At 35.2% G+C, this 12,746-nt stretch overlaps 1 protein-coding gene across 2 annotated transcripts in view; it reads left to right on the top strand.

Annotated features, from left to right (window-relative positions):
* FSTL5 (follistatin like 5) overlaps window positions 1–12,746 on the top strand; it is an 814,279-nt gene that overhangs the window by 438,069 nt on the left and 363,464 nt on the right. For both annotated transcript variants that reach the window (XM_054485700.1, XM_063664253.1), the window contains one exon: window positions 8,359–8,479. In XM_054485700.1, the coding sequence (XP_054341675.1) occupies window positions 8,359–8,479 (121 nt within the window). The remainder of the gene's footprint in view (window positions 1–8,358; window positions 8,480–12,746) is intronic.

Genomic DNA, 12,746 nt, shown 5'->3' with positions numbered 1-12,746 from the left:
ATTTGATTCTTTAATTCTGAGTGGCTCTCTTTTTTGTTGTCGTTGAATGAATCTGTGCTATATTGTCTGAATCCTATTCAGAATGAGGACGTGGAACTCTGAATCGTCCTATTTCATCTATCAGTAACCAATTCTGGAACTAAAAGAAGAACCAAAAGTACTTGCTATTCCATTTGCATAAGGTGTGAAATCTCTACCTTAGCTTTTCCCTTTAAAATATAAACAGGTGTCTGAGGTTCATCTTTGTTATCTAGATCTTTGTATTCCTTCTCTCAAGCTATCTTCTCCAACAGTAAGAATTCAGCATTCTCTTTGGGGCTGTTGTAAAATCTGAGTTTCAATAAAGCTTGCTTAAGTGAAAATTGTGGTTGAAAAGCTACGGTCTAAATTGACTTAATTTTACAATATAAGTCTCAGAGAATACATCCCTGAAAAGCCTCGACAAATGTGTAAAGAACTTTCTTTCTTGAAAGAATGTCACAAACTTGACCAAGGCATCTTAGTCTCTCCCATAAATATTGTAAATACGTCTACTGTCGTGAGCCACTCAGCCACACAACACATTTGTGGTTTTAAGAACATACATTATGACTAAAACAGACCTGGAAGTGCAATTCTTGAAAGCAAAATTCTGAATGAAACAACCTAAGGTATGGGCATATTCTTTTTGACAGGCCAACATGTAGAAAAAAAGTCACTGCAAGAAAGAAGGTTAATGATAATTTCTTATGAAAAGGAGTATAGAGCTCTTCCGGGTGGTTTATTCACATTGTTATTTAAGTCACTGGGAATATTGAAAGACTATGGGTAGACAGAAATACTGAGAAACAGGAGCTAAACTTTAGGGAGAGAATAGGAGAGTCATGTAACCGAATGGCCTGAGATTCAATGGAGTGAGATCTAACTGTCTATCTGTCTGTCTATCTATCTATCTATCTATCATCATCATCTATCTGTATCTATATATCCATCTATCTTTTATATCTGTATATTTCTAATTATCTGGAAAACGACTTGCTTGGAAAACACAAATAATCCAGAAGTGCCTATACAGCAGTTATCTACACCTTTCTTACACTGACGTAGAACAGATATGAGAAAAATTAGCCTCTGATTAAATTCATTAAAATTACTGACTGAATAATTTTAAGGGGAAGCCAGATTTTTCTAAAGTCAGTATGGTGGAGAATATATTTATATAAGTAATTGAGGACAAAAGAGAGTTTTCTGATTGAGCAGGATTTCCCGAGGACACAATGATGGGTTTAGGTTGGAGAAGCACGGGTTTGGGTGCTTCCAATTTGAAACAAATTGGAAACTGTGCAGAGCAATATGGAGAACCATCGATTTCACTGGGTCACAGAAATAAACCATGGTATGAAATACAAATGCATTTGTCCAGAAGGTTCCTTAGAGGAGCATAGGCAACTATTTCTGGCATTGTGGTCCTGCATATTTGGTTCACAGTGTCAGATGAGGGGAGGCGCAGCAGGCTTCACTTGGTAGAATGGCGGCCTCAGTTTGTCAGCAGCACACAGAGGACTTGAAGTAAAATGGTGCTAACAACATGAAAAATCTGCTTCTTAGCCCTTTCCCCATTTGATAAAATAACACTCATAGAATTTAAGTGAGCAAAGTCATTCCCTTGTGATTCTGAATTTAGATAAGCAGCTATATTGAGTATATTGATTTAGGTTTTTCTCCATTTAGATTCTGTCATCTTAATAAACTGATTTACATTAAAAATGCGTATTAGGAGCTGGCGCGGTGGCTCACACCTGTTATCTCATCACGTTATGAGGCAGAGGTGGGTGGATCACGATGTCAGGAGTTCGGGACTGGCCTGGCCAAGATGGTGAAACCCCGTCTCTACTAAAAATACAAAAATTAGCTGGGCACGGTGGCAGGCACCTGTAATCCCAGTGACTGGGGAGGCTGAGGCAGGAGAATTGCTTGAACCCAGGAGGCAAGGTTGCAGTGAGCCGAGACTGCGCCATAGTACTCTAGCCTGGGTGACAGAGCAAGACTCTGTCTCAAAAAAAAAATGCATGTTAGAATAAAATACTTCCCCTATATACACATATGTCAATTCTTTATCAAAATAATGAAAAGAACTACTTATTCACAGGATTTAGATTATTATGTTATACATATTTGACTTAAAATGCCATTTGCTCAATGACTGCCATATGTGAATATACTTACAGAATTAAATTAAAAGTGAGCATGAATAAGAGTGTATATTTTCAAGCTTACAAGATGGGACTGCCAATAGGTTTTTGCAGCATTTGTACAAATTAAGTATTTTTCTTTAGAAATCATTAGAAATGTTACATGGGGAAATGAACAGTTAATCTTTACATTGAATTCATAAAGTCTTTCACAATTGTAAGTATTTGTAAAAAGGTTCTGATTTAGTCAACATATTTATTTGCTGTGAGATTTATAATAGCCGTTTTGTCTCACAGATAAAATGCTGTTTCAGTGGGACAAAGTAAATACAAATAAATAAGCACTTGTATGGATAGAAGAGTGAGATTAAGTGAGAATTTCCAGGGAATGCCATGGTAATTAATCCTATTTAATATCAGAGAGTGTAAAGCACAACAATATTTGTCCAGATCATCCCTTAGAGCAGAATGGACAACTATTTCATGCATTTAAATGCCCATAATTCCATCAGTAATACAAAATAAGGCAGCAGAAACCAGGTGTTTGACTTAGAATGACATTGTCAATGCCAGTGGGTGGATCTTAGTAGTGTTGGCAATTTCCCTGCCATTAGCTAAAGATTTGAGAATAATAAGAGCAACAATGATCACTTAACAGAGAAAGATAAAGCCTGTAACTGTTATTCTATGCCCAGCTCAAAGCTACAATTACAAAATTAGTGCTTTCAATTGTACCTGGAAATGTTAGTAACTAGTTTCAGTTATTTTTTAAGCGCTGTTCATAACACACACAAGATAACTATAGTATTAACATTTAGGCTTTAAAATATTAAACATATTATTTATAGTATCTTTACTTTAGATGGTCAAGATGCATTTAAAAACTTGGTATTCATGTCCAGAAAATCCTTGTGAGCCATGTAGGATACCTTAAAAATAAAATACTTTTCTTTCCACCAGTGGTTTAATAAAAATAATGGTCTGTCTTCAACTGGTCTTTCAAAAGAATTAAAGTTGGCTATATTGATTTTTTTTAAATGTTATATTAGGCACTTTAGAAAACCTAAAAGAAAATGTAATTATTTCCATTCAATCTTTTTAAAAATGCATCTCCAGGATGGATGCAGTGGCTCACACCTGTAATCCCAGCACTTTGGGAGGCTGAGGCAGGTGGACCACCTGAAGTCAGGAGTTCAAGACCAGCCTGGCCAACATGGTGAAACCCCGTCTCTACTAAAAATACAAAAATTAGCTGGGCATGGTGGCGGCCGCCTGTAGTCCCAGCTACTCGGGTGGCTGAGGCAGGAGAATTGCTTGAACCCAGGAGGCAAAGGTTGCAGTGAGCCGAGATCGCGCCACTGCATTCCAGCCTGGACAACAAGAGTGAAACTCCCTCTCAAAAACGACAACAAAAATACATCTCTTGTAGGATAGCATTTGTTATATATAATTAAACACATAAAATGTGCAATATTAGTTATTAACTCTGTCCTTTCACATGATCTATTTTTTAGAGTACTGCTGATAATATGTAATTATCTCACTTAATAATTAGATTGCTGTTTCCAGTCGTCGTCTCTAGAATAAAAACTCCACGAGAGCAGAGACTGTGACATTCTTATTAACTCACCTCTAGCACTTAGTATAGTGTTGGGCACATGTTGGTTGAAAATAAGGGAAAGGAAAGAGAGAGGGAAGAAAGGAAAAAGAAGAAAGGAAGAAAGGGGGGAGACAAGAAGCTGTTCAGACCAAGTAGCCCAAGAACCAACTTATATTGACTGTATGGGAGAAGCATACATCTAATACCTGGAAATGTACATTCTTCTTACCAAAGGGGTATACCTATTTTCTTACCTTTAGTCTTTGAAGTAATGTACTTTTTTGCCAAGTAAAGAAACAATATATCTTCCTCTCCTCAACTTGAATAAGACTCAAATGGGCTTTCTTTTGATTAGAGGAGCACTGGGCACTGAGCATATGACTTCAACATGATCATGATTAGTTTGGGGAAAATATTTTTGCAAAGGATGGAGAAGAACTCAAATAACTTAAACATATGAATGGTACATTACTCTATGAGTTCACAATTGCTATTTCTTGCCTGTCCCCACCAAAGAGAGTAAATAAGTGGACATAGAACTAGAAGATCCACTTTTCTGTCCTTGTCTCCCCTACACCCATAGCTTCACGGCCGTGGCTTGCCTTCACATTATCAAAATCAGTCCCATGTCTTGTATATCTTCCATGAAAGTCAGCGTAACAATCTTGTACTTCCAAATCATCCCCTAATCCCAGAAATCTAATACCCATACCTCTGTACACTAGGGAGACAGTACCTTTACATCCACTTCTGGCACATTCAATTTTTCTTCTCACTTTTATTTATTTTTATATCACTTTTCATTCTATGGCAAAATATATATCTTTACTACTATATTTCTTTGCTCTCCCTTCACCAGAATATGAGTTTCATATGGGAAAGATTTTTGTCTATCTTGTTGTCTGCTGTGTTTTCAGAGTTTTGGACAATGCCTGACACATAGTAGACAGTCTAAAAGGATTTGTTGAATGGATGATTGAGTTAGTGAGTGAAGGCGAAGAGTAAAAACAGTAAAAAGAATAGTTCATTTTGATGACAGTCAAGTTTTTTTATTGTTTATTTTGGAACAAAAGAGAATACAGTACCAAGACAGTGAGTCATTCCTGATTTGTTACAGTCCTTGTGCAACTTTGACAATTCTATTACATTGAAGTTTGAAATGTACTCCCTATTCCATGCTGTGTGTCTGAACTCCCCTGATGCCATCCATTCTGCTAATACTTCTATTTTTTCACAGTGAACCAAACCATTGGAAGGCCCAAGATTCATATAACTTGACCTCTGATCAGTGAAAAAAAAGTGTAAAAGATTTTATTTTGATAGCCTTAAGGCTATCAAACTCTTTAAGGAGTTTACCAACTTTGATAGGCTTGAGAAACATCCTCACCATTTTATCAGAGGTAACAAGTGAAAATACGATTGGTCTTTTTGACCAATCAAGATCATAAGATGGTTTCTTGTTATCTCTTATACCACTTATACCACTTATTACCTCTTATATCATTTTATAAGAGGTAAAATGGTATGAGATAACAAATAGCATGAGATAATGAAGTATCATCACAACGTATTTGAATACGATGTATTCAAATATATTTAGTGAATCTGGCAGTGTCATGAATTGCTAGTTAAGAACTAACATGTGCCTTTTGAGAAGTCTACAGTGAGTTTTTGGAATCAGTGTCAAACACTAAATGAAAGAAGTGCAAGGAACTATCAGAGCCCTACAAGTTTTGATCCCCTGTGCCAAGGAGTGGTTACTGTGGACTGAGGAAAGAAGTCTACTTGTATAGTTTTTCATACTTTCTTTTTGACCATCAAATACTCATGACTGTAAAGCTATAAAAATTCTGGGTATCTGGGAGGCGGAGGTTGCAGTGAGCCGAGATGCGCCACTGCATTCTAGCCTGGGCGACAGAGCAAGACTCTGTCTCAAAACAAACAAACAAAAACAAAAACAAACAAACAAAAATTCCGGGTACCTAAATCAATTTTTCAATGCTGATTGAAATGTCCTATAAACACATAAAACATTATACATTAAATATGTGCCATTTTTATATCAATCATACCTCAATAAAGATGTGAAAAAACAGAAAAGAAGAAAAGTCGTAGGAAAGTACCTCCCTCATTAGTAAACACCAGAATGTGACAAAGCTTCCTCTCAGGACACATGAAGGAGAGAAATAATTACTAAGAATCATGTTTTAAGTGGGGTATTTCATTGACCACTTAAATGAGATAAAAGAGCAGACACATATTTGAAATATTTAGAACAACAAAATGAATCTACTTTGTCCTATGCATGGATACGCTTCAGTATAGATGATAAGGACTTAAAAAATAAGAAGTTTATTAGTCAGGACTGGCTTCTCAAGGTCACACGCATTAAAATGGCCTGCCCAGCTTAAGTTGTATCATCATGACCAAGTCAAGGCCAAGATCAAGTCAAGATCAAACTAGTCTTATGCAAGAGCCAGTGATAAGTATAAAGTGAGAAGTCCAATATCTTGGTCTAATACATTAAGTTTGTAAAGTATTAAAACAAATAAACATGAGACAGAAGATGACAAAAGCTTTGCCCCCATCTTTGTGCTCATCTCTATTTACAAATAAATGAGAGACTAAAAGTCATTAAAATGTCTGAACAAAGCCTGGTGTCACTGCATCCTAAATATTACCATAATGCTAACATTGTACATATTTAGTGCATAGAGCGGTAGAATCGCGCACACTGCCCCTTCTCCCAGCCCCCAGGAAAACTCAAAAGCCATTTTCTATGATCCAACCAATAACAAATGGAGAAAGACTGAGAGCTCTGTTGCTTTCTAAATAGAAAAATGGTAATATAGATATTTTTATTAGGCTTATATAAGAGATGGCTTCAGCGTTAGGTAGTTTTGTTAATCCATCCAGCTGGACTGTGCAAAAGTTTAGGGCTTGTCATCTACAATTTCTATTTATATGGGTCAGTTAAACCAGATAAGATTTTGCCTTTTTTCTTCCTCATGGTAACAAATAATCAGCTTAACCAATATAATTTTAACACTGGTACATACACAAAAATAAAGAACTCACTGAGTTGCAAAAGTTCTATTTAGCACTGCATGTGCTAACATTACATATCACTGCTTAGCTGACTAGAGAGGGTGCTGGAGGCTCCAGTGACCCAGATGCTTAGCTCCATTTTCAGAGTTATCTCCTCAGCCTATCTACACTCAGACATCATGAAACGTTCAACACAGGAGTGTTCCAAAAAAGGTGAAAAAATAGCTCAAAAGCATCTGAGGATCTTTAGAAAGTAGCATCACCAATCTGCCTTTGCTGTACTAAAGAAAGTCCAAGACATTCTGCTCCACCAAAAGAAACGATAATTCATTGTGAATGTGCAACCATAACATGCACAAGCCGATGTCTGGAAGTCTGCAGTGAATTATTTAAAGAAGGAATGCATTATGTAAAAATTACTATTTTTAATGTTAAATGATCACTTTTGAGTGTATGCTGTATGTTATGTCTTACACCTGACTCTGTGTGTGCGTGTGTGTGTGTGTGTAAATCTTCACTTTCATTTTCTAATTGAGGAACGTGTAAATGATTTGCCAGAAATTATAGAGGTATTAAATGGCATTGGCAGGTCCCGAACCCAGAGCCACCTGATTTTGAAGCCTTTGTTTTCTGATTATACCGCACCACCTTTAAAACAAACAAACAAACCAACCAACCACTGTGATGCACAGCTTCAAGCAGTATAAATCCCTGCCTTTGTATGTGAGAGAGTATGAAAAACCATGGCCACAGCTATGCAGCTACCACAATAGAAATGTCTGAAAAATCTTGGGAAGCTCTGTTATATGACAAGAAATAGTCAAAATCAGTAGAGTACCAAAAAGCTGCAGCTGCAGTCCGTAGACTAGAGCACAGACTAGAAAAGAAGTTTGATGATTTTCTTCACTCACGCCTGGATAGATTTTCATCATCAATCGGTGCATTAATTCTATCTAGCTCCTGGAAACAGTCATTTGCTTAATAGCTCTTTTGTGACCAAGGGAATTATTGCACAATCCCAAATGACTTAACTTCCAGCTGGGGAGGAGTTCAGGCAGAGGAGAAAAAATAACCTAACTTCATTATTTTACAAATCATATGAGGAAGAAAGTTGGGACAAACTGTCTCACTATTTTTGTTGGGAAAGACCACTTTTTTATCTTGACATAGGTCACCGAGACACAGGAGGCAATTTTCATGCAGAAGTATTTCCTTGAGTCAGTATAAATGGAGCAAAGAAAACGCATGAAATACAAAATGTTCTTTAAATGTTCAGATTTGTTGAGTTCCACTGTGAAACTTGTATATTAGAACGTTTGAACAAAATTGTAATTACCTATCTTAACATCATAACTTTATATCTTTGAAAAGGTTAAAAATAATTGTTCAGTAACTAAAAACCTGGATTTTTCCAAAATTGAGTTCTTTGCCCTGCTGCAGACATGAAATGATCTATTATGTGATTATTACATATAATAAATTATATTATAGAAATTTTAAGACACAAATCTAAAGGTATGGTTATAATTTTCTTGTTAGGTGATAAAACAGGAAGAACTTGGCAAGGATCTCTTTGATTGTACTTTGTATGATCTATTGAAATACGATGATTTTAATGCTGACAAGCACCTGGCTCTTGAAGAATTTTATAGAGCATTCCGTGAGTACAAGATTCATTCTCCAGTTTCCCTTTGTTCTTTTTCCTGTTGCTTTACACAATATGGTCTATTTGCTTGCTCTCATAGTACAAGCTGTTTCTTAAGAAAAGTTATATAATTTAGTGAATTTAAGTTTCAAGTTGTATTGAAACATATGAAAAAGCTAAGGGATTCAGTAATTCTGAAATGAACAGTTAGAAATATTTGATAACCATGAACATCATCAATTATCATTGATTACGGTTTAAGACATTAGTTCCTCAAGGCTGCTTTCAAGGTTATTTTAGAGCAGGAGCAGTTTTGACCAGTTGTCACCATGTATCAAAAACAATTATTTACACAGTCAAATATTTTAACTTCATTGGGAAACCAAAATGGACCAACAGATGTAGTTTGAGTGTATTTGAAGGGCAATGATTGGCAATAGAATGAAAAGTTATATTTTTATTAAGGTACTTTGGAAAAATTGATACATGTTTGAATTGCCGAAGTGTGTCTTCAGAGTGACTAAATGTGTTTTTTAGGACAGAGTCGTAAAGATGACTTGATTAACCAAAATTACTTATCAGGTTATTCTTTAAAAATAATTCAAAGAGGCCGCTAATGGGTGCCTTACGCCTGTAATCCCAGCACTTTGGGGGGCTGAGGTAGGTGGATCACCTGAGGTCAGGAGTTCAAGACCAGCCTGGCTGTCACGGTGAAACCTCGTCTCTACTAAAAATACAAAAATTAGCTGGGTGTGGTGCCGCGCACCTGTAATCCCAGCTACTGAGGAGGCTGAGGCCGGAGAATCACTTGAACCCGGGGGCGGAGGTTGCAGTGAGCCGAGATGGCAAGATGGCACCATTGCACTCCAGCCTGGGTGACAGAGCAAGACTCCATCACAATAATATTAATAATTATAGTACAATAATTGAAAGAGAAAGGACTAAGAAACAATAAACAAAAAACAAGGATTTAGGAGCTACGTGTAAAAGAAAGAAAGACAAAGTAAATTTACTAGTTGGTATTAGAAAATCATCAAGGAAGGAAAATTAAAAAGGATTCAGTTTAATTCAGAACTTGAAACCAAAATTTCTATTTTTTTTCCAGAAAAGATAGGAAGTAGAATGTGTACTTGTGTAAAAATGTCTTTTTTGAATTATGCCCCTGACTTTTAGCCATTTATCAGCTGTCTGATGTTGGAGAAGTTGTTTAAATGTATTTTTCTTCTTAAAAATTCATATAAATAAAGATAATTTTCTTACTGCATGATAACCTTTATTAAAACACTGTATTATATTTTATGTGATAATTTAAGCAAAATAATATATGAGAAATAGTTGTAGCTTATAAATTTTTAAATCATGATAAAAATACACTCTTTGGATATGGTTAAGTTGTATTTTCACTTTTAGTTACTAGGCAGAATACAACACAGGATGATCCGGTAAACTGTTAGTTCTTCAGAAGGGTGTTGTTAGGTTAGGTACTTTTCAAAAATGATAAAATGAAAGCAACATTGGCAGGGCACGGTGGCTCATGCCTATAATCCCAGCACTTTGGGAGGCTGAGGCGGGCGGATCACCTAAGGTCAGGAGTTTCAGACCAGCCTGGCCAACATGGAGAAACCCCATCTCTACTAAAAATACAAAAATTAGTCGGGCGTGGTGGCAGGCGCTTGTAATCCCAGCTACTCGGGAGGCTGAGGCAGGAGAATCGCTTGAACCCAGGAGGCAAAAGTTGAAGTGAGCCAAGATCACGCAATTGCACTCCAGCCTGAACAACAGAGTGAGACTCTGTCTCCAAAAAATAAGAAAATAAAAAGAACACAGCATTATTATTCTACTTTATACGAAGGAGGTGAAATACACAGAAATTAACAAATAGGTGGCTGAGTTTCTAATGAAACTCAAGTTGACCTAATTATGAAGTCTATGTGTTTTTCCCTATGCTTCCTGCTGTAGTGGGTATTCTTTTGTGTGCTCATGGTGGCAGGGTAACGGGGAGAAAATGTGGTTTGTCAGGGAAAAACTTATGTTTACATATAATAATGTGTGTGTGTGTGTGTGCATATGTCTGTATGAATGATACTATCATATAAGATAGAAGGGAATAGGTGTTATTTACAAAGCCTACAAAATATTAAGTAAGTTGAAAGTATGATATTTAGTTTTGGAAATGAGGGATACCTTATGAAGGTGGTGGAAATTAAATAACTAAATTAATCTTAAGGACAAGTGAATTTAAACTTTTGGAGATGAGCAAAGGGTAGTGGACAGAAAGAATAACATAAATAAAAAGTCAGATACTTGACATATTAGGGCATTAGAAACCTAGCCCAACTGCATTATCTGTTGCAACTTGAAATTTTATGAAAATGTAGAAATTATTTTGGGCATTTTACTAAATAATTTTAATAAATAAGCAGTCTAATCTCCTAACCACTACCTCCATCTCTCAATAGAAAGATGCATGGACTTGACTAATAAAAGTGGGCAAATTCTACAGCCATGCTTGGAAATAATTTCAATAGTATATAGTTTACCCAGCATCAACAAGAGTATTAAATGAATATGTTTGTGTAAGATATTTATTCAAAATAGTTATTGTTGGTGGTGCAATAGTGGAAGAGAAACAATAAAAATACGTGAATGAGTAATACATTATTTTTATGATAGACAGCAAAGACACTGAAAAACAATCCCTGGCCCTATCAGTAAAAACACTTTTGCCTAAAATACTACTGCTTGCACCTGTCAAGGGGAAAAACAGTACTGTGTTATGGGATGTAATTTGATGTTGCTAAAGAAAACAAGGTACATCAGTACATTGTCCTTATAAATAACATTTTACAAGTCAGAAATCTAAATAATCCATAAAAAGTTTTAATGAAGATATAGTAAAACAAATTACATATGAAAGTACTAGAGAATATTGAATTTGGACAGAAGGCAATATATGTGGGTTTCATTAACTATTAGAAAGTAATATGTTAAAAATTTTATGGAAATTATTTGTAGCAAATACAATGAATTTAGTGAATATAGTAATGATTCTGCCATTAGGTCAAATTTATGTATAATACAAAAGGTCTACACTTTTAATAGTCATAAAGAGATGTTAGTTGGGTAATGAAATTTCTTGGCAATCAGCAATCATGAGATTATTTTTTCTTTTTAGATAATCAAAACTATTCCATAACAATGATAAAATGTTGTTCACAACACCATTTAGTGGAAATAATGTTTTTTCTAAGTAATGCTGCAATTACAAGAAATATTTTAATATTCTTTTTGGTGTCACCAAGCAAACTTCTTGTAAGGTATTACATTTTCAGTGCTTCACCCTTATTTAAATTAGGCATCAAACTATATAGTGATCCCTCAGAGATACAGAACTGACCTGTGTGAATTGTGTCTCCATTAATGAGAAGATATTTATACTTTAATGAGAATTATAAACACTTAGCAATTTCTTTATCTCCCTCCATAAAATTACCAGATAATTAAATCCACTTGGGTTTTGTGAAGTTTAGTGACAGGCTTTGTATAATGACATGATTTTAGAAAGTTGTAAACTACTAAGGTATCATGAATAAAAAATGTATAACACTAATGGGAAAAGAAATCTATTTAAAAATCATGTATTATGTACCTTTGTGTGTAGGGTGTTGTGATAGTCAAAGCTACTTACAAAGATAGGTTTCCTTTCCCCTAGGAATATATAATCTCAGACAGACAGTGATCAAAATGACAGATGTATTAAGACTAAAAAGGAACCATTTTTCCACATCCAGGATGCATTCCTCCACATACTTTATAAAAAGAAGCTCAGAAAGCTAGAAAAGCCTTAAGTGAATATCCAGAGGGATAAACTAAGGCCGAAGAAGTTAGAAACTTATCATGATTCATTCATTGTTTTCCGGTCGATACAAAGGGAGACAGATTTCTTGAGTTCCAGGTTCTTACTCTCTGCCGTGGTATAAAATGGAAGATAGTAAAGGGTAATCTGCAAACAGGAAAAAGTTAATGGTAAAAAAAATAGCACATTATCAAGTGTCCTTATATCATTGCAGTGTTATTACAGAAGATATAAGGTGTTTTTCAAAAATATCTTTTTTCTTTGTGGATTAGATAAATTATTTTAATATTTTACTATAGGTATTGAATGGTCAATTATTTAATTTTTCTTCATAATTCTTAGTATCGTTAATAATTTGATTTTTACTAACATATTTAAAATAAATCCTTATTGTGTGCTTCAAGTATTTCATATCATGCCTTGTTT

This window comes from Pongo pygmaeus, chromosome 3, assembly GCF_028885625.2.
Source record: "Pongo pygmaeus isolate AG05252 chromosome 3, NHGRI_mPonPyg2-v2.0_pri, whole genome shotgun sequence".
Taxonomy (NCBI): Eukaryota; Metazoa; Chordata; class Mammalia; order Primates; family Hominidae; genus Pongo; species Pongo pygmaeus.
The sequence above is the reverse complement of the archived record's forward strand: the minus strand, read 5'-3'. Positions and strand labels throughout refer to the sequence as shown.